The following is a 27,394-nucleotide window of genomic DNA, read 5'->3' on the forward strand; positions in this document are numbered from 1 at the left end:
GGTGACTTTGATGGCTGAGGTTTCATTGCTATGAAAGGAACAAACAGTATACAAAACAGTACACAAAATAATGGAAAAGGATGAACTCAGGAGTAGTTTCCACACTGCTGTTGCACTTTGATGACACAGACGTAACTTAATCAGACTTAAAAACACTGCTACTAAGGTGTGTCATGTTAAATTTAATGCAAATTAGCAGCATTTATCAGCTGAAAGAGGTGTGCAGACAACACTTTGATATGTGAATTTTCAAAGCATCGTGAGAGAACAAAGAGCACTCTGACACAGCAGGTGTATTAAAAAAAAAAAGGAAAAGAAAAGCTGCACAATTATTTAATATGTAAAGGAGAACAGTACTGAAAATCATGACAACACATCCAAACAGATAAATAATTGCTTAGAATGAAAAACAATTAATTAATTTGAAACAACCAACAGGGATGTGAAAGATATATACACTGTTTATGGGATTGAAAATTACTGCTAATTTGGATTCAATCTACTGTAATATAACCCACTTTGGCAAAATCCTTTTTACATATTTTTACATCATTTGATCTACCTCCTGTAGGATATTATATTGTGTATATTTGCAGTTATTTTTATTGTGTTTTGTTTCATTACTGAAGAATCTCTTGGTTTCCAGACCCACCCAGTGCATTATACAGTATATCTCGCTTCTTTGTTGTTTTTAGAAGTGACCTGAGGCATTATAGGATTTGATGTTTTGTAAGATCCATAAGGATTTAGGGTTTTTGAATTATTAAAATCCTTCCATGTTCATTTTTGAGCTGCCTGTCAACACACAGACACAAATGCATGGGTGTAAGCAAAATCCTAAAGCAGTCTTATCTGTCATTGCTCCTCCTAAAAACAACATGTATGTGTATGCTCCAACACACACAGACACAACATGTTCATCCCATCCTTGTCTGTGTCTGGGAGACTTTTGGTGGCAGCCTCTTGTATTTTTAATGCCTTCTTCTTCTTTCCAAGCTGTGTATAATGAATGTTTGATACAACCTCACATGGCCTTAGGAGAATATGACCAAGCCCGGCCCGCCAGGCCACAAAGGCCCTGAAATATTCACATCCAGGAGCTGCTGAGTGGACCCCTGTTCCTGATAGCCTTTTTTTAAAGTCAATAACGCCCCAGCAGTGACCCCATCCATGAGACTGCATCACATCAATGAGGGCTTGCCGGAGGGAAAACCTGCTTGACAGTCAGGTTTTTTTTGCTCTTGCAAAGGTTCTGAAGTATGTCTGCTTTCACAGAGGGCAAAGTTTCAGCTGCTAAATTATCCTCACAGGGAAGCTGAGCCTCTTTTATGTTGATATCATAAGATAGAGTGGCTTATTATTCACTGCCAACTATATTTAACATCTACACATACTGTAGACACACACACGCTGTTTCCTTTCTTTTAAAATATGACAGACTGGAATGCTGTGATCTCCGTTCTTTTCATTTGCTATTCATTTGTAGTTGTCAGTCGTTAACCCCCTTCTGATTTGATATGTCTTTCTTTCACATGAAATCATTTGGTCTTGCTTTTTGTAAGTAGGAAGCTTCCCACAATCAAAAGATTTTTTTAAAATTATTTTTCAAGTGGCTGTCTTGAAATGAAAGTGAACTGAGACATTATACTGTAAGGTATCGACCTGAGGGAGCCCAAAGCTGGAAGCGTGTGCTGTCGCTGTTTCATTCATTTATTCATCAAAGACGGATACTGTGATCAGACATTCATCTACAGCATGTCCGTTTTCTCTATGTTTGTAAGATACTGGTTGAGTTAGAAGCCTAACTCTTTATGCATATGGGGGTAAATGAATGTACAGTGCATGAATCCATTTCCTGATATTGTAATGTATTAAATGTATGAACATATATTACCTGAAAGAGATGTGATTGTTAATAACAGTGTACAAAGGATTTGCTGTGTCATGTTGGAAGAATCTGTGCATTTCTGACAAGTTGAGCATTTAGGATCCATCTGTCAAAATGTATCTATCAAGCAGTGTTTAAAAGGGGGTGTATCATGCACATATTCGTGGTCTATATTTATATTCTGGGGCTGTACTGCAATATCCTTACATGATTCACAGTTCAAAAAACGTATACTGGCCCTTTAAGCAGCCCCTCAGTTCAGCCTCTGTCTGAAACAGGTCATTTTAGCTCCTGTCTCTTTAAGGCTCCCCTCCCACTCTGCTCTGATTGATCAGCTCCGGGAAGCTGTCCCTCAGCAGACTTTGTAAACAAACAATGGTAGTAGGATTTCACTTATTTTTGTCCCTCTTTACTCGAGATGGAAACTTCTCCAATACATCTGTACATGTTCAATCTGAAATATGCGAGTGGACAACATGAACAACCCATAGAATAACCTTCGCAAACAAAGGCAGATGTTTGTGGACATGTGCAAACAATATGATCATCATCATATCAGGAGGAAGTAGAAGTAACATTGCAAACAAGGTGGTCAGAGCAGGCTGAAGCTCTGGCTTTTGACATGCAGGACATGCAGAGAGCATTTTTCCATATGTTGTCCTCACGTTTTGGAACTTAAACCATGTTTAACATAGACATCTAACATCATAACAGCATAAAAATGAGAGAAAATCACAAAAAGCATGATATGCCCCCTTAAAGAATAATGTTCAAATATGATGATAAAGAAAAAACTGATTGAATCTGATAAAAAAAATTATTTCAATTGAGGAATAATGAATTTAAATAATCAGGTAGTGGTAATTCTAGCATAACATGTTGTTGAATGAACCTTTAACTCCCTTTCCCATATAAATCTATGTTAACTGTATTAACTACATACCATAATTAGTTTTTATCTGAATTACTCAGACTACTCTTACACTGAATTATTATTAATCTTACATCAAATTAAATGAGACCAAATTAAACTTGTTTACATGGTCATCATGTTTATAATGCACATTTTTAGTGTGTGTGTGTGTGTGTGTGTGTGTGTGTGTGTGCTGGAGGCTTCACATTTCCACATCACACTTGTGTGGACCATCATAATGGCACTTTGGACCATGACTGGCTTCCAGACAAACTCCTGCTTGTTGGTGTACAGTGTACACTGAGATGTGAATGGAATGAACCTCTGAAGTCACATTTACAAGACTATCACATTCTGGAAAATATGTCCTCAGATGAATGAGTTTGAACACCTGTTAAAACCAATGAAATAGAAAAACAGAACACAAAAATTGAGGTAAAACTCAGTTAAAAGTGTTTTATTCAGAAGACAATATCAGTACAAAACAAGTCACCATTATCTGGTTTTACGTGCAAAATTGTTGCACGTAATGCCTTGTCACTTGGAGAATGTTCATGGCTTCACCACAAGTTTTTTGTTTTAATCTTTGAGATGAAAAATAGAAAGTCAGAGTACCTGCTGCATTACAGTCCATTACTCCTTCCCTGAATATAGATTACTTCATCACAGACCTCTGAATACCCGAAAAGAATCTTAAAAGCAAGTCATTTTTTTGCAGGGAGTAGTAGAATTATGTCTAATGAGCAGTGAGTCAAAAATAGTTTCTCAGCTGTTGCTGTCTGAGTATAGTGTAGCAAATTATTTGAATATGTACAGCACAAAGCATCAAATCTCAGTGACTTCCGGAGGCGTTTGATTCGTTGCGGATGACATCAGCTGTGGAGTGAGTATGCGAAAAAACCGGGCGCCCTCTCCTCTCCCCGGTTACCGAATATGACACAATGTCTGCTGGTATAAAAAGCTAGGGCCACTCCTATCAAGGCTTCACTTGTATGTCTGGAGACCACTCCGGTGCTCTGACTGCTGCAGCGAATAAAAGGGAGGAGGCTGCTGCTGTTGCTGGGATCCTGCGCGTATACAGGAGACAGAGACAGAGAGAGGATGGCCACCCTGGTAGAATCTGCCGATATGGAGACTTTAGGCGGTCAAAGCAACACCGGGGCATCTCCGACATCCTCTAGCCCCGCACAACACTTCACCGACAGCAAATTCTACCTGCTGGTGGTTATCGGGGAGATCATAACAGAGGATCACCTCAAGTGTGCCATTGCGGACATAGAAAAAGGTAAGATGGAGCTTCGTGAGGTGGGTGTAGGCCACCGGGAGCTGAACTTAACATCTTTATAACTACTTGAACAGATGAAAACATGTATGACTGAAAAGTTCGCCATATAGCTCGTTTAAGTTATATAGGATGTTTATATAGGATGTTGATGCACCTGTTTGTAACGCCAAACTTTACGCATTACGCTTGAGCGAATTACGCATAGGCTATTAACGAGTTATTAATAACGTCTTAACCTTATTTAATGAGAAACTATAAGTGAGGTTGTTTATAATAGAGCTATTGAACAGCCCCTCCCAGTAATATCACCATGAGCCATCGCCACATCTGGCCTCCAAAACACTTCGCGCATCTTTTAACGCACAGGTCTTCCTCGCCACCCACCCACTGTGTTAATGAGCAGTTTAGTTCAGCATGATTGTTTTTTTTTTTCTCTCTCAGTTTGATGAATAATACCAATAGGCCCAGTGTTGTCATCCACACACGTGGGACCAGGTCTTCTAATAAAGCTGACAGCAATGATTCAGCATTAAATCTGGACTATGCGTCAATAATGCAGCGTATCGCATTTCTCTGGCTCCGGTGCAGTTGTGTTTTTCCTCCTGCGAGGTTTATATTCAGGTGCGTCAGGCTTTTGTTTCAGGAGAGCAGAGGGTCCCACGCATCAATTTACAGCCAGGAGGAGAGGAGAGAGGACGGGGTTTACAGCAGCTTCTCTCTCCTTTTGTGTTGTTGTTGTGAAAGGAGGCCTGTCTGCGCCGAAAAAAAAAGCGAATCAATACCCTCACTGTTCTGAGACTAGAATGGCTGTTTGTCTTTGGTAATGGGATAGTAATATATATTAATTCCCTTTTCTATCCTGTGGGAATATTTCTCCATCATCATCGTCATCATCATCATCCCGCATCCAGCTCTCTCATCCCCACACCGGTTGGTGGGCGTGGCTCGGTCCGCACTGCGGTCCCTACGGAAAGCCACAAGGACCGATTTTCAAATTGAGCAGAGCGATTTAGAAACACTACAGCTGCTGTAGTGGTCTGGCTCCATGGCCTGAGTGTACTGTTTGTGTGAGAGGAGAATGAAGAGCAGATTGTGGCGCAGTAACTGTGTGGATGTAAAATTGAGTGGGGTTTTTTTTTTTTTTTTTTATAGGCAGAAGGAAAACACATCAGGTGGCTGTTGCCAACAAAGTGGCTTTGAAAGAGGAAATGTTGACTTTTTTATTTCTCCTGCAGTTTGCTTCACAGACAAAAACAAGCACAGATTATGTTTGACACTCTGTTAAAGGCGTAAAAATGCTGCTTTGTATAGAGAAATATAATGTTTACCACCTGATTGGGTTTAACCTGTTGGAGTCAATCACAGTCCAATTCATTCCCCTCTCATTATATTAATTTTCATTCATTGACCTTGAAAACAATCTCACCTCAAGGTCTATTTAGTAGCTACCTGTTCTGGAGATTTTGGTCGTATCACAGAATCTTCCTAAACAGTTTAAGTGTTAATTAGATCATTCAAATTTCCATGTTTTCGGGGAACTTTAAGGTCTACTTTGTCCATGCTGGCGTGATAGATGAGACTGAAGTTTGCTCTTCAAAACCTACTTTATTTTCTTATTTTTCTATTATTTTCTTATCATTCTTGTTCCTTCAGTAGCTTATTTATGGGACGAAGAATATAATTTTGTCTTCATAATTGCCCACGTTAATCTATTAATGATCTCATCTTAGAGCCACACCCTCTATTTAATGTTTAGACCTACTATTTTAATATGCGTTCTCTGATAAGAAACACACTTTTATTTGCAGCTTGGTGTGCAGTTTACCTCAGGGGAAAAACAACCTCCTTTTGTCTCAATTCCCAGTTTATGTCATCCCCTAAATTTGCAGAGGCCTTCATTAGGCCATTACTCTGCGTAATTATGGAGAGAGAGATACTGCATGACTCAGCTCAGTGTGTCTGGCCTGTGGCAAAGCAGTAACAGGGCTATAGATATTTCCTATTATAGATTACTTTTCTCATGCCAAACCAGTAACAAGTCTATCACTCTAAGATTTTCCAGTGAACTGGAGGTTAAAGGATCAGATGAGATAGATGTGTGGGTGAGGGTGAGACTTTGCACATTTGCTAGAGTTTGGACCTGTTGCCAAGTATTGATTCATTTTCAGACAGCAGAGCTAACATGTGTTTTTGTTTCATTCGTTTTTTGCTGGTATCTTTCCTTCCCCTTACTCTTTTTTTATTTTCTTGTTGATTTGTGTGTATTTTTGTTTATTTTGCAGGGATCCGATCATGGGACACCAACCTGATTGACTGCAACCTGGACCAGGAACTCAAGCTGTTTGTCTCCAGACACTCAGCTCGTTTCTCTGCAGATGTCAAAGGTAAACTGGGAATGAAAGCAACAAGTCCTCAAAATTAAACAACCAAATACGTTAACCATTGCACTCCAGAATGAGATAATTTTGTTTTATGATGTGACAACGCTATAATATGTTCCCAACAGCTTCCATTGCATCCTAAACAGAATCTGCGACACACTTATCAGCAGCAGCGTCACAGCATCACAGTCAGCTATAACTTCCCTGCAGTATACTGTACTAAGCGCATGGCTTTCATTACCGATTCCTGGATACGCCCTATCAGCATTTTGTTGCAATGGTGCCTTTATTGCTGTATCAGTTGCAAGATGAAGAAGCGGCTTTATAAAGATGGAACTGATCCAGAGTGGCAGGACATGTGGTCTGCCAGTGGGCAGTATGGCCTTGACGGTCAGCAGCAGTTAAAGCCTCTGCTTGGATCTGCTCCATATTGGATATAACCGGCAGGGCTTCATACTTGGTTAGATTCACAATAGATTGATCCAGGCAACAAAAGCTGCTGCAGATTAAATCAGGTAGTTTTATTTTAATGCCTCATTATTCCTATGTATAATCTTAGAATTGCAGGAGGTAAAACACAGTGAATTATCAGTAGTAGCATTCAAAGAGACTCCAAATCCCTACTCCCTTTCATCCTTTCTTGTTTTGGCTTTCCTCCCATCCTCCATTGTTCTCTCCCTTTCTACCTCCTGTGTGCTGTTGCCTTGCAACCCAGTAGTAGATGCACAGTTGATTTGGGAGTAATTAGCAGTGTAGAATCCCCAATGGCAAGTGTCTGTTCATGAAAGTAAAGAAGGGAGGGGAACAGAGAGGACTCAGGGAACAGAGAGGGTGAGGGGGAATCGCTGGAAACAGAGGGAGGATGAGAGAAAGGCAAACAAGGGGAGCAAGGGAGGAGGGGACGAGCCAGGAAAGAGCAAAGCATAGGTTGGGTGAAAAGAATAGGGTGAGGATAGATGTGAGTGGGGAATAAACTGCGACACTGAAACAGAAATGCAGTTCTGATCAGGGAATTATTGAAGCCAAGACTTTGAGAGTCGATGCTGCATACACAGTAAAAGTGGAATAATGCTGTTCTCTTAAATTCAATGCCTCAGGCTTTTTGCCAAGTGTCTTTCTCAAGGGGAGCATTTTCATTGTGTTTTGAACTTTAAATACATGAACTGCCTAATGAAGGGTTTCCTAGAGAACTACATTTGCTTCGACATTGACTTTTGGTTTTGTGTTCTTTAAAGGATGGGTTCACAATTTTTCAAATCTGTCTTAAAACAATAGTCAGGTGCCCAAATGAACATTTACACACGTTTTTCTTGCTGTAATCATTCCTCCTGTTCAGACTGGCTGTTAGAAGATCCCTTCATAATGCACTTTCAATGTAATTGATGGGGGACAAAATCCACAGCCCTGCATCTGTGCAAAATGTATTTAAAGTCCATCTACACTCGTCAAATCCAGTCAACATCTTTCAAAGTTACAATCTTTTTAGTGCCAAATTCCATCTTTTTGTCATGATCTTTCCACTGCAGCTGAACAGGAAAACACTGTCCGTCGAGACACAAAGAGGGAATTTTTTACCAAAAAGACTGTAACTGCGGAAGATTTATTTGACTAACTCAGACAAGTGAAGTCTCATATTATCTTCAGACAGACTTTTAAATACATTTTTTTCTCAAGCACAAGGACTGGATTTTGTCCTCCATCACTTACTTTGTAAATGCATTTGGAAGGGATCTTTTAATGGGCAGGATGAACAGGAGGAAAGAATACAGAAAGAAAAAAAAAGTTTCAGTGTTCATTTGGGCTCCTGACTGTTGCTTTAAGACCGACAAAAAAAAAATCATGAATCTGTACTTTAAAGTTTACAGTTACCCTGCATAAAGTTATGACTGTTTTCCCTTCTTAGAAGTGTAAATCTATAAATATAAAATTGATAATTATCACTGTATAAAATTTTGGGATTCTTCACTTTCTTCTCCGGGAATTAGATGAGAAGATTGATACCACTTTCCTGTTCACACACTAAATATGAAGCTACAGCATGCAACCACTTAGCTTAGCTTAGCATAGCATAAAAAGAAACAGCTAGCCTGGCTCTGTATGAAGGTAAAAAAATTCGCTTACATTGTAACTTCTTGAAGTCTTCTGAACTCTCTTTTAGGCTAAATTAACACGTTATATCTCTTCTCTTTAATCCAAGAAGAGATGATACATAACCAAAAAGTGTAAGAACCATTTGTTGTGGTTTCATGGGAGGTTATGCGCAGGACTGTTTCTTACTGAAGTCTTGTTCTTTCTCCTAGTGGGTACGTAGGTAGATTTTCCTACGTTCAGACAAAGTCAGGTTAGCTGTTTCCCCCTGTTTCCAGTCTTCATAAGCTAACCAGATGCTAGCTGTAGCCTTATGTTTAATGGATAGATATAAGAGTGGGAAAGCAAATACGGGTATTTCCCAAAATATCAAACTATTCCATTAAGTATGTGAATTTGCTCAAAACATCAATCAAACAATAACTGGATTTTTCCAGGATAAAGATGGTTGATTAGGGAGCTGAGCTGCTGGCTTTATATACAATACAGTGAATTTCAACATTAGCATTAAAGACCAATAAAATCAATAAAATATAAGAGCATGCCACATAACTGCAATGTCCCCAGTTTGATTCTGCCAGGGCACCCTTGTTGCATCATACCCCTCTCTTTCCCCCTTGTTTCCTGTCAGTTTCTTCACTATCAGCTACTGATTAAAGGCAAAAATGCCCCAAAACATATCTCTAATAAAATCTTTATATGCTGAGGTTTTTATTTTTACCTTTAGCCGGCGGTGCAGTCATTGGTTAGGGCTGAGTGCTCACAGGAAAACACTAACCAGCAGGTGGTATTGGGCGGAGAAAGACAAATGCAATTATCTGTCTGCTTGATAGACGACATGCCATCCATCATACTGCATTAGTGCACTTCCACACAAACAGGAAGCCTGGACCCCACAGTGAGGAGGAATAAAGAAGGAAAAAGGGTCAAGACAGGAGACCCCCGATGTCTCTCTGATGGATATATGATACTTCTGGTTACATATAGATTTCCCAGAACTCTGCCTTCAATGCAGACAGCACTGAAGCCTAAAAAGCAACTGGAGAGTTAAAAGGCCGTCTCTAAACCCACAAATCCCTTGTTGAAGACAATATTGCAGTTTGTGATCAATAGTAATTAAGACCTGTGTTGACTAAGATAAAGATCCTCCTGATAATCTCAACATTTTTCACAAATACGATCTTGTTTTCAACTGACATCTACAAAACGGTCTAACCTGCTACATTCTATAGCTGTGAATCAGCCGATTAATTGATCAGTCATGCATTATTCAAGCTGCATTACCCCTCATGTTCATAGCTGGAAGACATGCGCTCAAAGAGATTGGATGGCTTTAGAAATAGTTAAATTCTGCTTCCATTCTATTTCAAGTGTTATTAATTAGCCTTAATAATATAGTATATACAAAAAAGTATCTTTTCTGTATGTTTTTATTTATATTTTACTCTGCCTACTACACACTGCTAACCTGATGCGCCAGATGGTTTGTTACCCAGAACCATCTGAGAGGCCATTCTTGGCAGCTGAAAAGGGCAGGCACTTTCAAAAAATACTCTGCAGGTGATTAGATGAACCATCTGTCTATCACTGTCCATCACCGTCTGACCTTGCGAGACAGCTGGATTGACAAGATCATGCAAGAATCCTCATGGAACGCTGATAACTTGAAGCCTGACCTGATGGATTCTCACGTAATCTCGTGATGTCGCAAATCTAGCTGCCTCGCAAGGTAAACACACTGCCACCCCTTGCTGTTTAGGCTTACTTGGTTCCTTCCAGCTAGAAAACACCATGTATTAGCAGTGAAGCTAGTAGACCAGTGAAGCTAATACAAGGCTTCGGCCATCCAAATTAGTAAAATCAAGTCAACATCTGTCAAAGTTACAGTCTTTTCAGTCCTAAATTCCCTCTTTTTGTTACAATCCTTTCACTGCAGCTGAACAGGAAAACACTGTCCGTGAAGATACAAAGAAGGATTTTTTTACTAAAAAGACTAATTGTGGAAGATATCCACTTTATTTGGCTAACTCCGATGTCTGACGCCTCATATTATCTTCAGATAAATACATTTTCGCTCAAAACGAGGACTGTGGATTTTGTCCCCCATCACTTACACTGAAAGCACATTAGGAAGGGATCTTTTAATGGCCAGGATGAACAGGAGGAATGATTACAGCTAGCAAAACCTGTTTCAATGTTAATTTGGGTACCTGACTATAGTTTTAAGACAGACTTGAAAAATTGTGAACCTATCCTTTAATAAGTGTCATTCAGTAGTTTTAGGTAGTCACCAATAGTCTTATCAGAAACATAAAAGCCAAAGCAGATAATTACTGGTAACTACTGGGTGTGGTGTGAATATTATCATATGCCCCTGGTTATAATCTAGTTATTAGCGTCTTTCTCCTGCCAGGCTGTCATTCAGTTTGAGAGGCTAATTCCTAAAGATAATGATCGTAAAGGAGTTTAAAGCCAGATGTTACTGAAAGGCATTAATACTACGACACCAGTGATTGACTTATCTGGTGAGTCAACCGGCTTAACAGCGATGGCAGTGCCATTAGCTCCATATGTACGCTAGTTCCCCTTTTAGGCCAGTGTCATGGGGACACGGGAACAAGTGACATTGAAAATTGTGCTCAGGGGCCCCCATCTATGCCGCTGAAAGTCACCGGGGTCAATTATTCTGCAATGGTGTAAAGGGAATTGACAGTGAAGAGAAGGACATAGTGCTGACACATGCAGGGGATCCACCTGAGGAGCTAAAATTATCATCCTTACGTGCAAGGTCTTTTTTGATGCAAAAGGAAGGAGGCACTGAATGTAGTTGTTCCACTGATCTATTCTTGGTGCAGCGCCATCCACATTGATGTTCCCCTGTCTGGTTCAGCCTGTGACAGGCAGGCTATACCAGTCTTGCACTTTCTATTCAGCCAGAAGGAGAATGCTCAATGATGCATGTCACATTACTTCACCTCCTGCGGAGAGAGAGACACACCAGGCGTTAAGGATTTTTATATTGATCAAGGTAATTGTCAGGGTCAAGCAAGCTCCAGTGACCAATCTGTCATTTTTTGACGAGCTAGCGTAGATACATGGTGGTGCTAATGGTGGCTGCCCTGTGTTTCATGTAGGAACTGCTAAATTTTCCGTTTCATCAGATAGGTAGAATAGACCAGTAAGCAGGGTGTAACCCACACAGAGAGACAAAGGGAAACAAGATGCTTTTCTATTACATTAGCAATTGCAGATATGGCTTGTTTACAGTCGCACAGGCAGGATGAACAATAGACTTGCATGATTGATTATTGTCTCATTGCACAGCCCACTGAGTACTGTTTCCTCAGAGGAGCTCTGGTCATCAGTTTAAGACTGCTGCCTCTTCAGAACAAAGCTCAGTAAAGCTGGTTTCTCCCAACTGGGATTTTGATGATCTTGGTATGATGCTGACACAAATATCTACTTCAAACTGCTGATAAAATGCACATGCATAGGGAGTAGGCTTACATGAGGAGCTGAGACTTGTTAAATACGATGCCATATGGGGAACAAAAGGTGCAACACACTCTCGAGGGCAATGACAATGAAGGCTGAGATTTTGGTCTTAAACCTTCATCCTTCATCAGGTAAAACAGCACATGCTCTGAACAGATGTACAAAAGAACACCAGTGTCACATCTGGTATAAAACTAATACAATCATAGCCTCTGCCACTGTAAAAAAAATGTTCGCCTAGTTACACCGTACAGTAGTTTTTTCTCTGTAAAGGACGATGTAAGAATATCACAAAATGGTCACTTGAATATAGAAAAAATCATGGAAACGTGAAAATATACTCTCATGACCATCATTTAACTTTAATTCAATAGGAAAACAAGTGGACTCACAGGCTGAATTGCTTTTAAAATAAATATTTCAGCTTTATTTTATGTTTGAGGCAATATTTTTTGCTTGTCCATATAATCTAATATAATTTATCAACACTTTAATTTCAAGTGTCTTCTAACCTGCGGTACCTTCATTGTTTAGTTTTGCTTAAAATTTAAAACTTGAAATTAAAGTCATACTGAAAATATTTTCCCTTCAGACAACTAACTCCATAAAACAAATGGAGTGCAATATTGGAAGTGCTTCTGTCTGCAGGGATGCCACTGCGCTCTGATCACATGCTCCATTATCCTAGATGCATATAACTATTCTGTGAAAAGAGGATCACACACAGAAATATATCATTCACTTGATTTAATCATTCATCTGTCATCTGATGAACAATTAAATCAAGTGAATGATATATTTCTGAGTGTGACCCTCTTTTCACAAAATGGTTAACTGCTAAAGGGTTGACACGTGCCTGGAAACTAATGACACCAAGTGTCATTATTTCTACCTTCACTGAACTCCCCAGAATATTAAATGCTAATAGTCATACTGTGTGCAAGCCGCATCACTGTTAAAAGCAGTGAATGAAAGAGTTTTTCCATATGGAGTGACAGCCCTCTGGGAGTGGGAAGTGGCAGGGTTAATGGCTATGTGCTCCATGATGAGAATCTGCTATATGAAATATGTATGGAGGAATTGGCCCAGCAGCCAGATAGCTGCTGCAGTATCACGTCTCTAGAGACGAGGCAAGCTCTATCTTCGAATATTATGCTTCTGAATTTAAAGCTGATATCCAAGCAACACCTTATTGCCCTCTGAATCTCACAAGGAACATATTCTTGTTTTTCTTGTCCTATGAATTCTGGTGGCAGGATTTCCTTTGTTTCACCAGCGGAAATTGATCTAAATGAACAAAATAAAACCTGTGTCCTCTAGGGGAATTCATTGATTTAAAAAAAGAAATTAGATAACAAGAAGAAGAAACAAAGACAGATTGAGTTTGATGTGTAGGTGATTAATAATGCTGGAGATACCCTGTCAGTGTCGCATCAGCTGTACCAACAGAATACCCCCTAATACACACAGAGACACAAACACAGAGACACAGTGGGATCAAAGTCGTTATCATAATCAATCATCTAAAACCTAGTACGATTGATTATGAGCCTGTCACACCCCACTGCTCATGTTGCGTGTGGTAGACCAAACCATTCCCCATTATAGAGAGAGGCCAAACAATTATTGGGTCTACCAGTGGGGCAAATAATCATTGTTTCTCATCTGTATTGTTCCTCATCTCAGCGGCATTCAGTCCAACTAGAGAAGTCAAGGTTTATTTGTTTTTATTTCTTTCATTTCTGACATCTGACAGTTATATCTAAACTTATTTGAAAGCTCTGTGACCTTTATAAAATGCAAAAATATGCAAAGTTCACAATGCACTGAAGAATACATGTTATAATGATTTCTAATCAAGCTTTTAGTATCATTGCTTTAAAGCTGCACTAATCAATATGTTTATGTTAAAGGGGACGTATCATGCACATTTCCAGGTCTAAATTTTTATTCTGGGGCTCTACTGGAGCTCCTTATTTATTTTATACTGGCCCTTTATGCAGTACCTCAGTTCAGCCTCTGTCTGAAACAGGCCATTTTAGCTGCCATCTCTTTAAGGCCTCGTTCCCACTGAGCCCACTCTGATTGGCCAGTTTTCAGAAGCTGCATCAGAACTGACTTCCGGCAGTTCCTACATAAACAAACAATAGTTATCAGATTTCACTTCTTTTTTTGTTCTTTACTCAAAATGCAAACTCCTCAAATACATCCGTACATGTTTGAGCCCAAATCCCATCCAAAATATGTGAGTGGACAACGTGAACAACCTAGGCAACAAACGCTACGTTTGTGGTTATGCGCAAACAATCCGACATCATCAAGGGTTTTCAGCAACACGCAGCTGTGTTCAGAACCAAACATCAGGCAGACAAAGTTAGCAATGAGTGTTTAGCAGCTAATGGGTCAAATATTTCCCTCAAGAGTGGATAGAGACACAAACAAAGATAAAAGTGGATTTACATTTGTTTGGTAGCCAGAAACATAACATAACATAAAACATAACATATCAGCTTTACAAGGTGATAATGTCATTGTTTACAGCATTTTGTATTGCCCCCAAGAGTCCAAAGATTAAATTATAGCAGGTTTAAGTTATATTGATTAACCCTATATTGATATTTTCCATTTCAATAAATTAATAAATAATTAATAAATAAAGGAAACATATTATATTACATGATTTAATTAAGCTAAAAAAATCTTACTGTACTTTCAAAACAACAGCCATATGGAGTTTGGTTAGAAGATGTCTTATAACGAAGGATGATGGAGGAGGAATTTAATCTTGAAAAAGGTTTTAATGCCGAGGTATGGGATTCAGGGTATAGGAAGGTTGTTATATTTTCATCTCTAGAGAGTTCATATCCATCTTAGCGATAAAGAGCTCTACTCTGCAGAGACCATTAACATTTACACAGCCATATTGGAACTGCCAGATTGTCTGTGTTTGATGATTTAGTTGATGAGCCCTGCCCCTTACAGGAACCAGAGGAGCTGAGAATCATTATGACTTTGTAATCAGAGTCATAATGAGGGATAATTTTAACCAGATAAAGATTAAATTCATATCTTGTTTCAGAGACAATGTACAAAGAACATTAACCTTCAAACAACAAGAGATGTAATGTACCAGGTTTTAGCAAATTGCTATTTTCCGCCCGTATCCCTGGGCAGATAAGTAAAATAATAAAATAGTAAGAAAATTACACGTTAAAAGAGTACAAAATACTATGGTAGTCAATAGGATTATACAAACACAAATGTGAATGTTTCAAAAAGAAAGTGAATATTGTATGTTATTTTGTCTTTATCTTTTGTGCGTGTGGTTTTGTGTTACAATAATTAGTATATTGTGAGGTTTACTTTGGTCGAAGTCATACTAGAAAGGACAGAGGTAATATACGAGAATTTTTGATATTCTTTGGTCTACTGGTGGTTGGAAAAAATAAAGAACGGCATGTCCAGACTGACCAGAAATTACTCAAAATAAATGCAGTAGTAGTCCTTCTATTTGACTGTGCAATGCATCATGTTTCCAGAGAGGGATTAGTTGTGTCTTTATGTTTTCAAGCACATTTCGAATAATTTTCTTTAGTTAATATGCACATTTAATTTATTGTGATACATCAGAAGAAAATTAATAGTGTTTGCCGGCACCGTATCGACAATATAATTTACAGGCATGACATTTATAACAATCCTAATTCTTCGTATAATGTAATTATGTGACTATTAAGTTTTTCTTTCTTTCTTTCCTTTTACAGGGCAGAGAATTCTTCACCACAAAAGTAATGTCCTGGAGACGGTGGTACTTATCAACCCTTCAGATGAAGCAGTCAGTATTGAGGTAAAATGAACTATAATGATCAGTTATACTGTTATAAGCTCTGTTTTACTCAAACATTTATCTAATATTCTCCTATTAGAGAGGGATGATTCATAAATCCATTGAATACACATTTACAAAGATATTACAACTTAAAAAGGATTATTATTCAGCCCTGATTGTGAACCATGTTTGGCCAATTATCCATCCTTGTAATATGAACTGCTGTTTGTTGTTGTTGATTGGAATAATTAGAATCCCAGGGGACCAGACTAATGCTTCATATACTGCTAGAATAACAAGTGCAGCCTTTTACCCTTTTATTATTGCAGCAAAGCTTTTGCTGCATTTTGATATGAGATACAAGCAAAGATGACACAATATTTTCTCTTGTATAACTGCTTCTTCTCAGCATTGCCTCCACCCGCTAGCCATGTCGGCAGTCAAACTGTGCATTAATATCTCACAGCACAGCAGGATCGATCTGGTCAGCTGCCCAGAACAGCTGATGTTGCTGAAGTTGAAAAAAAAAAAGACCAACAGAAAGTGGTGGGGGAGGCCTAGAGATAGAGGGACAAAAGGCAACTTAGCAGAGTGGACAGCAAGAGTACAAGTCAATTAATTAGCTAATGGATTTGAGTGATTGTGAAACTGGTGATATTTCAAATACACTAAATCATTAAGCTGATTGCTGCGGCAGCAAGGCGTTGTATTCCCTGTCTCCATAGCCAGTAATATTATTATTGTATAGTAGTTGCAATAAATAAATTGTTACTTTTCTTCCAAGTTTCTTTGATTTACAGTTTATCTACTTTCAACCTCTCGGGCATACATAATAACATCATTTTCTTCTTTTCATTTTTAGGCTCGTTTGATGATCTCAGACTCTGCAAGACACAAACTTCTGGTCCTCTCAGGCCAATGCTCTGAAAACACTGGGGAGCTGATTCTTCAGTCTGGATCTTTCTCTTTCTCCAACTTCATAGACATATTTGCTGACCAAGAGGTGAGGCAACATAAGGATTGTTTTTGCAAGCACACAAAATCTTCCATTACCTATGATATACCTATGATTATACTTTCCACATGTTGCTGCCATGAAAAAAACAAAAACAATTTTGTTTTTTATGTTAATGGAGGCTTCCATGGTCCTCTGATTGGATGAGAAAAAATTTTTGTAAACCATTTCATGGCATGTTGGATAAATTAAAAATGTATAGTCGTTGCACTCCCAAAAAGCTACCATTCTAGCATTTCATAATAGACTTAAGAATTACTGACACATACAGATAGCACATACACTATGTACCTACACACATATTGAACGATTGCATTGTATCATTCATTCCACTAATGACTCCAGTATGTTAAAAAATCACTTAATTTTTCTCATGTCCAGATTGGTGAATTGCTCAGCACCATTCACCCAGCAAACAAAGCCAACCTTACACTCTCCTGCCCTGAACAAGGTGACTGGAAGAATACCAACTTGGACAAACACAACCTGCAGGACTTCATTAACATGAAATTGAACTCCCCTTCCATACTCCCTGAAATGGAGGGCCTCTCAGAGTTCACAGAGTACTTATCTGAATCAGTAGAGATCCCATCTCCTTTTGACATGTTAGAACCACCAACCTCTGGTGGATTCCTCAAACTCTCCAAACCATGCTGTTACATTTTCCCTGGTGGTCGCGGCGACTCCGCTCTCTTTGCTGTCAATGGCTTCAACATGCTCATTAATGGTGGCTCAGACAGGAAGTCATGCTTCTGGAAGCTGGTGAGACATCTGGACCGGGTAGACTCCATCCTCCTGACCCACATTGGCGATGACAACCTACCAGGCATCAATAGCATGCTGCAAAGGAAGATTGCAGAACTTGAGGAGGAACAGTCACAAGGTTCAACAGCTAACAGTGACTGGGTGAAGAACATGATTTCACCAGATATTGGTGTTGTGTTTGTGAATCTTCCTGAAAACCTGGATAACTCTGAACCCAATTACAGAGTGCGGAGGAATGCTGAGGAGGCAGCATTCACTCAACAATTCCTCACCAAGCTAAATTTGAGGATAGAGCCTTTGCAAAGGCCTGTTGGAAACGCTATAGAACCCATCATACTTTTCCAGAAAATGGGCGTGGGGAAGCTTGAGATGTATGTGCTTAATCCATCAAAGAACAGCAAGGAGATGCAACACTTTATGAAGCAGTGGACAGGTAGTGAAAAAGACACCACTTCTATTCTGCTGCCAAATGGAAAAGAGTCTGAATTCCCCGTCTCTTACTTGACCTCTATCTCTTCACTCATTGTGTGGCACCCTGCAAATCCCTCAGATAAGGTTGTTCGTGTTCTCTTTCCTGGAAATGCCACCCAGCATCACATCTTTGAAGGTTTAGAAAAGCTAAAGCACTTGGACTTCTTGAAGCAGGCAGTTGTCACTCAAAAAGCATTGTCCTCTAATGTGCCATCAACACCAACTCTAAAGCAAGCTAAGATGAAACATAGAACAGACAGCAAAGAGAGCCTAAAGTCCACCCCAAAGCCATCACCAAGCAAAAGTATAAGGAAGGATTTAAAGGAGGAAGCACCAGAAAAGGCAAAAACAGATGCAGAATCATCTCATGAAAAAATACAAAAGACAGAGAAAAAGGAAAAGACCCCACTGAAAAAGGAAAAAGCAAAGGCACCTGAGAAAGAATCAAAAGCAAAGGCAGAGCAAACAGCCCAACATGAAACTCCAGAAAAAAAGAAGTCTGAACTAAAATCCAAACCTGAAAAGATTACAAAGAGGGAGACCAAAGTATCTGTGGAAAAGAAAAAGGAGGTTAAAAAAGAAGTAGCAAAGAAAGATATTACACCCAAACATGAAATTTTGAAGAAAGAGGAGGCAAAGAAAGTTATTAAAAGGGATGTCAAAAAAGATTCCCCTATGAAGGAAAAGAAGGAAGAAAAGAAAGAGCAAAAGAAAGATGTCAAAAGGCCGTCTAAAGACATAAAAAAGACCACTGCGATTGAGGAAAAAAGTCCAAAACCAAAGCCCCTGAAGAAAGATGATGCCTCAAAGAAGGAAGCAGGAATCCCATCAAAGTTAAAAGAGAAAGGAAAGTCAAAGGTGATAAAGAAGGAGACAAAGGTGGACAGTGCTAAACTTGCAGCTACTGCAGCTGCTGTTGTTGATGCAGAAGTGGAGAGATCTCTGATGTCCTCACCAGAGGACCTCACTAAGGACTTTGAGGAGCTCAAAGCAGAAGAGTTGGTGGAGGATGATGCGACTGTACAACAAACTAAGGAAGAAGAGGCTGTGACGATCCAACATGAAGAAATTATACAAACTAAAGAGTCACCTGAGGCATTAGAGTCTGTGGATGAGGGTATAACCACAACAGAGGCTGAAGGAGACAGTGGAGAGACTCCAGATGAACAGGTTCCTAAGGGAAAACTCAATGGCAGTGTAAGTGAGAAGTTTGAAGATGAGGGCACTGTAATGGAGGAGACATCCGAAGGCGGGGATTATGAAGAGAAGGGAGAAACAGAAGAAGTTTACGAACCACAGAGAGTGGTATCAGATAAAGAAAAGCTTACTCCCATTGAGGATAAACACATTGATGAAGTCAAACCAGCAGATATTGCTCAGGATAATGATGATGTGACTAAAACAATTCTAGAAGATCAGCATATAAGTGAAAAAGAAACTGAGAAACTGAATATCTTTGTATCAGCCTCACCCAAAGTGTCCTCACCTGTTTCCCCGGCTGCATCTATCCATGATGAAATGATTCCAGTTGGCTTTGGGAGTTCAACAGCCTCAGATGAAGAGAACAGAGATGAACTCCATGAGGATTACACCATCACCTCTGCCCACACTCAGTCCACCATTGAGATCTCCAGTGTGCCTACTCCTATGGATGAGATGTTAACTCCAAGGGACATTATGAGCGACGAAACCATGAACGATGAGACTGAATCTCCTCCACAAGATGTCAGCAGGTTTGGCACCCCACTACTTGGAGAGTTTGATAGGAAGAAGCCCTCTCCACTTCAGGATTTGTCGGGATCAGATCACTCTCAAAGTGATGCCACAGAAGGCCATGACTACGACCACTCTGCTTCCACAGTATCTCCCCCTTCATCACTGGAAGAGGATAAATTCTGCAAGGTTTTTCCCTCTGAAGAGAAAGTAGAAGGGTTTGCCAAAGCTCAAGAAACGATTGAGAAGTATGATGCAGACTCAGCTAAACTCAGTTCAACTTCCACAACATCACCTCTTGTACGTTCTCCCTCAGTGGACTACAAGGACAAGTTTGATTCTTCATCAGTGTTTGCTGCTCCAATAGAACTATCTACCACTCTGGCAGGGTATCCCAAAGCAATAGCTGAGTCCTCCATCAGCCCAGATGACAAGACATGGGAAGGAGCACACTCTCCTCAGTCGTCTGGTCATACACCTTACTATCAGTCTCCAGTAGATGAAAAAGCAGGAGCTCTTCCAACTGTGTCAGAAGACAAGGCACAGGGTCCAATAATTGTTGAGGTCACAAGTGATAAAGAGGACTCCTCCAACAGGGTTACCCCAGAGCCTGGTGAGCCAGAACCAGAGAGATCCTCCCCTGTAGAGAGAGTAATGTCCTCTCCAAAAAGTCCCACTCCAACTGAGCCTGAATCCCCCATGAAAGAGGAAAAATTATCCTTTGATATAGATCACAAGAAAACTGAGGAAATCAGCCATTCAGTCTTTTCCTCAACACTAATGTCCAAACAGGAGTCAGACACCAGTCCTTTCACAGCATTCAAAGAAGAGAGTAAAATGTCCATTTCAGAGGGTACCACATCAGACAAGTCAGGTACACCTCTGGAGGAAGTGGTAGCAGAAGACACATTTTCACATTTAGCTTCAGCGTCCACCGCCTCCCTGGCCACTAGCTCCTTGCCAGAGCCCACCACTGATTCTCCTTCCCTTCATGCTGAGGTAGGCTCTCCTCACTCAACAGAGGTAGATGACTCTCTGTCTGTGTCTGTGGTTCAGACCCCAACCACCTTTCACGAGGCTGAGGGATCTCCATCCAAGGAAGATAGCCCCAGGCCCATGTCCATCTCCCCAGACATCTCACCAAAGACAAAGAGTAGAGCACAGATGCAGGACACAAAATCCCCAGAGCACTCTACCATGTCAATAGAGTTTGGCCAAGAGTCCCCTGACCACTCCTTAGCCCTTGACTTTAGTAGGCAATCTCCAGAGCACCCATCTGTTGGAGGCAGTTCACGTGCTACAGAGAATGGCCCAACTGAGGTTGACTACAGTCCCTCAGATGGAACTGATGGAAAACCATCTGGAGTGAAAAGTTCTACAGTGGAGAAACCTTTGCTTTTTGAAGACAGCGATTCTGCCCGTGCCACTTCTGCAACGCCATCAGATGCATCTCAGTCCACTCCCTCTGTTACAACCCCATGCCAAATGACAGAAATGCCACCTGGTGTGGTTGAGCAGACAGAAAGGTCTCCAGTCACCCCAAAAGCAGCCTCTCTCACCCACTCTCCCCATTCCAGTGAGCCATCCCCAGTGCTGGGAGGTCCCCCGGATAAAGACAGCACCAGCCCAATTTCACCATCCATGGAGAGCATTGCTGATAAATCTGATAAATCTGATAAATTCGATAAATCTGATAAATCTGATAAATCTGATAAATCTGATAAATCTGATAAATTTGATAAATCTGATAAATCTGATAAATCTGATAAATTTGATAAATCTGATAAATCTGACACACAGCAGAAATATGACAAGTCACCCTCACCTCCTCAAGCTACTTCCCCATCACCCCCCTTTTCATTGTCGAAAGAAGGGACAGTTTCCCCGGCAAAGGAGACTAATCCCTTTAAATGTGAGGATTTTACACTTGAAGCAAAATCCCCTGTGAGCCCCAAAGTTCCTTCCCCGTCATATTTACCTCTCTCCTCTGATCTGAGTAAGTACAGTTCTGCCTGTGGCTCCATGGATCCGGACTCCACAAAGAAGAGCCCCTCTGCTCCATCTAAGACAGATGTCGACCTCTGTCTAGTCACTTCATGTGAGTACCGTCACCCCAAGACAGAACTCTCCCCATCTTTCATCAATCCTAACCCTCTTGAATATTTCATCAATGAAGGTAAAATCTTGGAGGAGAAGCCTCTGGCCAAGTCAGGAGGAGGGCCCCCACCCCCAGGGGGCAAGCTTCCCACTAAGCAATGTGAGGAGACCCCACCCACATCCATCAGTGAGTCTGCCCCCTCCCAGACTGATTCAGATGTTCCACCAGGGACAGAGGAGTGCCCCTCCATTACAGCAGATGCTAACATTGATTCTGAGGATGACTCTGAGACTCTGCCTACTGACAGAACCCTGACCTACAGGCATGCTGATCCTCCTCCAGTGGCACTCAGGGACTCTGCTCCATCTTCAGGCCAGCACGATGTCTGCATGGTAGACCCGGAGGCCCTTAAGGCTGAAGAAAACCTTCACAATGCTAATACAGATGGAGGAGAAAAGACCAAGAAGAAAAAGCTCTTGAAAAAGTCCTCCTCACCAGCCAGGAAGACTGGTCTATCAAAAGTAAAGGACTCAAAGACTGCCTCTCCTAAGAAGAGTGTTGGAGAAGGAAAAGATGCCAAAAATGCAACCAATACCTCTGCATCCAGAGGTGTGAAAAGTGCCACATCAGGTGAGTACTATTTACTCATTGCCTCATTTATATTGCTTCTTTCCTGCATATAATTTACCCATATTTTTGCCTTTTTCAGGTACTGGCAGTGGAAAGGTATCAGGCGGGGCAGCTCTGCCCAACTGTCCTCCCATGTACATGGATTTGGTTTACATCCCCAATCACTGCAGTGCCAAGAATGTGGATGCTGAGTTCTTTAAGCGTGTGCGGTCTTCTTACTATGTGGTCAGTGGCAATGACCAGACAGCTCAGGAGCCCAGTAGGGCTGTCCTTGATGCTCTGCTGGAAGGAAAGGCCCAGTGGGGAAACAATATGCAGGTAAATTTCGAGTTTTAATATGATAATTATATGTAATAATGTGATACTGTTATACACAGCTCCATATGCATTTGATATAAATTGCTCTGTGGTCAGAAATATTATTTGTTTTATTTTATTTGACAGGAAGACAGATAGGTTACACTTTACACCTTCAGTTCGAGGCTTTTTCAAGTCTTAGTGTCAAATAGGTTTGGATGTATAGAGATTTTGTTCAATAGATTAATTAATTATGAACTGATTCTGCAATGATTTATAATTGAACTTTGGTCGCCTCTGTGGTCCTGTTTTCAAAATTCCGGTCTCCCTACATTATTCCCAGGTAGATTTGAGTATATAGCAGAGTTCAATTAAATCAAAGAAAACCAGAATAAACCAGCCTCAAATCATGGCCCTGCCACTGATCTAACAGACTGATATGAACAACTTTTATTTCCATTTCTCCATGGATCCATGAAATAATATTGAATTGTTGCTGCATCTACTTTATAGTGCCATTTCAGTCAAATTGTGTTTATTTTTTATATTCAAGAAGCCAAAGCCATAAAGTTATGAGATGTAATATTATGTGATGTAATGTGATTATGATGCATGATTAGAAGACTGCGTGATCAGCATTTAAGACAGCTGGAGGGAAGGAGGGATGTAGGAAGAAGAGGAAGAAACACAAAGATAATTTTGGTTGAAAGAATGATTTTCCTGAATACTTGAGCCTATAAACCTCTTTCTCTCTGGCGTCAGGTCACCCTTATCCCAACCCATGACACTGATGTGATGAGAGAGTGGTACCAGCAGACCCACGACAAGCAGCAGGAGCTGAACATCATGGTCCTGGCCAGCAGCAGCACTGTTGTCATGCAGGATGAGTCTTTCCCAGCTTGTAAGATAGAGATGTAGGCCTATTCGGCAAGAGATTGTGGATCAGGAGGCCTAGTGACTAATTATGTGAGGGATCATTATTTGAGGAATAAAACAAAACAATGTAGCATAAAACCTAAGCAGACACTTAAACACTTATATGCTAAAATGATACTTGTGTACTAAACCCCAAAAGATAAATATCTGCAATGAGGACTAACACTATTACAAATTAGCTTTGAGGAGCTCAATGCACGGGACAATGTTTTTTAGAGTAGCCACTGAATGAAATATATAAAGTAACACATCCTCAACATCCTCAAAGTGTTGTCCAATTTTTAAGTATAAATGGATTGTACTAGAACAAAATTAGAGACCAAAAAGATAGTCTAGAACAGCTCAAGTAATGATGTTGATGTAATGAGGTTTTTTTGTGTCCCCACATCAAACTATAAGAGAGCTTTTAACCAATTTAAGTACTTTCAGGAACAAAAACATCCCCTCATGTGGTATATTCTTACATAATGGCTGTTACGGTATCCACACCAAAGGATAAAACAACACAATTTCTGTTCTTGCCTTATAGGGATGTCAAAATGAATGTATAAGAACTGATGCAACTAGCAGGCAGGTAAATCAACCCCAAAAGGACTGTTAAATGGTTACATAGCTGAATGATGGTAAATATAAATTAACTTTAAGGGATACTCATCATTGATTAGCATTAATATGATGTCTTCATATTCATCCTGGGCAAAATAGAGTGCCCCTACCATTGTAAAACTGTTCCTTATGGCTGGGTTTTATTTGATTTAAAATGTTTTTTTTCCATTTGGCCTGGTTTACGTTACTGCTGATGTATGAATATTTATTTATTATGTTAACTTATTGTGCTTTTTGTGTGCGGATAGCCTTTTACACTGTGCAAAAAGACGTTTTTTGTTTTTTCGAAGGCCCTCCCTTGCCTGTGTCTCATCTGTAAAATCGTATCATTTTCCACAATGTAAGCTTCTTTTTCTTTTGTTTGACAGTTGAGTTTAACTTCAAATTGCGTGTTTTATTTACAGATTCTAAGTTATTTCAAAAAGAGACAATGAAATCTTATTTCTTATACCTCTTTTTATGTAATCATTGAGCTATGGGGGAGCTAGCCTTTTCCCATTGTAAAGCTGGTGAAGCAGGATATTTTCATAAAACTTAAAATGTCTTGTTTTTCTAAAGCATTGTACTATAATTATAAATAGCTTTGTGGCCAATGGAGTGGTTGGAAGACATGTGCATGAGTTATGACACATTAGGATTTTCTTTTTTTTTATTGGGGATTTTGCTCAGACTTACTTTAAGAACAACAGGGCTATATAGGCTAAGTAAATAAATGTAAGGAGCATTTTATTATTTTTGCAAGTTGTGCCATGACATTGTATACTACACTAACTCCAGCGGTGCCCATGCACTGTATGGATATGAAACTTGATTTTGGGTGCAGTGCAGTGCAGATTTTCAGGTTGATGTGAGCATTTAAGGGAGGCTGAAATTTTCTTGTGACATGAGAGTTTTTGCTCTTTAGCCAGGATGAAAAGGAAACAGCTTCCGGTAGAGGCGTAGTATTAAGAGGGGCAGCACACAAAGGTGAGAGTGAGTGACTTGTGTGTTTTAGATGAAAGTATGTAAAACAAAAACTAGACACTTTAAACAAAAAAAATGACACATACCAAACAGTACAGAGGCCACAGACCAACTTTGACAGGCCAACTTCTGGAGGAACATTTAACAAATCACAACTCTATGATTACAGACTTTGGTAATTTAGGTTATTCAATCGACTCACCAAACTCACCAGACATGTCTTAAATGACGTAAGGTGTTCATGATACCGCTATAGACCAGTTTTCCAGCAGGGGAACCTTAAAACAACACCATGACCATACTGTCAATCAACACCAAACCTACAAACTCTGAACTGACATCTCTCTTGAAGTGACATCTCTCTTTTTTCTGTCTTCTTTCTCTACCTTCTCTTTCTCTCTTTCTTGTCTACTTATCTCTGCCTTTTTCTCCTCATCTTTCTCTCGGGAGATCTTTAATAACGTTTGTCTGCAGCTGTATGGTATATTTGTCTTGTGATCTTGCATCCTTTCTGCCCTTTCCCCAAACTCATATGTAACCTATAGCAATTAGTTTCAAGTGAAAGTATTCCTTAGTGCTTTCTGATGTTTGTGTGCAATATTTCCTCTACCCATATGGAGAATCTGATGTAAGAGGAACCACTACTAAAGAACAAACATTCAAAAAACGACCACAATAAAATCTGTTGTGAAAAACAAGGATTTGTGTCTTTGTCTTCTTATCTACTTATAGAACCAAGTTATGATTTTATATATTATAAAGCCAGTGTGTTATTTCTTTATAATGTTATGGTGACATTGAAAAAAACTGAAACACCATATATACGACCCATACATAAAAATGCAAGAGGAGTGTAGCACACACATATTCATCAGCAATTTGTGAGAGACAAACATTTGTAAAACGGAGCACTGGCGTTATTTGGAATGTGCATGTAAGCGGAGCTTGAAAACCGCTTTTGTGAAATGGGAATAAAAGTCACAGGACCACCAAAATCATTAGTCTCCATCCTTTGGGAAGCAGGAATGTCTGCACAAAAAAAATACATGATAATCCATACAATAGTTGTTTTTATATTTCAGTCTGGACCAAAGCAGTTAACCGACCATCGTTGACAACCGTGCAGCCACTCTGCCGGCACCACTAAAATGTTTTAACAGACTCAGTGTAAATTTGGACGGTGATCACAGTGCTTTTAACAGAAATCCAACTGTAACAGTAACAGCATTTGTCCTTATGTAAATGTTTATTGGTCACTGAATCAACTGCAGTACTTGCATTGTATTCTCAGTTAAACTTAGCCCCATATATTATTATGAACTATGGAATACAGTAAACATCAGTATTTGGCATATAACTGTTAATCACAAGTAGACATCCTTGGCTGCCCAGATATAAACTCCCCTGTTATAATGATAGAGAACAGAATAGTGGCTGCCAAGTTAATGTCATGTGCACACGGATGATTGGCTATAAGCGATAACGTTGCCCAGGGGGGAAGTCATTTCTTTTGGCCTCCTTGGTGACAAGTGTCCCTAAGAGCCAGACAGGACAGACGGGGGATTTATGTTCCTACAGAGAGATACGATGAGGACAAAGACTGGAGGCTCTGTTTTCCTGGTTTAGTCCGAGTGATGTAAGTGTGTGTAAAACAAAGACGTTGCCTGCTTTTCAAATATAATTTCTCTTTGGAGAAGCAGAGAGAAGAAATGAGGAAGGGATATTACTTTGTGTTTTGTACAGTGACAAAATAATTTATGAGAATCATAAACTTCATAAAAACCTCATAAACTTTGAAACTTCACAAAAATGTATGATAGAAAAACAGAGGGGAAAACTATCTTGTGTGCATAATAAGAGCAGCGGAACTAAGTTTCTTTATTAATCTCTGGGTTTTAATATCTCTTCTGCATTTCATCCTGCCAATCCAGCCAAAATACAGCACCTTGGGAGCACCTAAGTCGTAGGAATGTTACCATAATTAATACTACGAAGCATATCCTCTATTGTGGGTACCAGGA

General features: G+C 39.9%; 1 protein-coding gene across 1 annotated transcript; it reads left to right on the forward strand.

Moving 5' to 3' along the window:
• Positions 1-3,340: 3,340 nt before the first annotated feature.
• map1b (microtubule-associated protein 1B) lies at positions 3,341-26,071 on the forward strand. The gene is made up of 7 exons (XM_067574485.1): positions 3,341-4,086; positions 6,369-6,470; positions 15,815-15,897; positions 16,742-16,882; positions 17,276-22,571; positions 22,651-22,889; positions 23,631-26,071. Exons 1-7 carry the CDS (start codon positions 3,903-3,905, stop codon positions 23,784-23,786), a joined length of 6,201 nt encoding a protein of 2,066 aa, XP_067430586.1. The 5' UTR covers positions 3,341-3,902; the 3' UTR covers positions 23,787-26,071.
• Positions 26,072-27,394: the final 1,323 nt, after the last annotated feature.

The sequence above is a fragment of the Thunnus thynnus genome, chromosome 19 (genome assembly GCF_963924715.1).
Source record: "Thunnus thynnus chromosome 19, fThuThy2.1, whole genome shotgun sequence".
Classification (NCBI taxonomy): domain Eukaryota; kingdom Metazoa; phylum Chordata; class Actinopteri; order Scombriformes; family Scombridae; genus Thunnus; species Thunnus thynnus.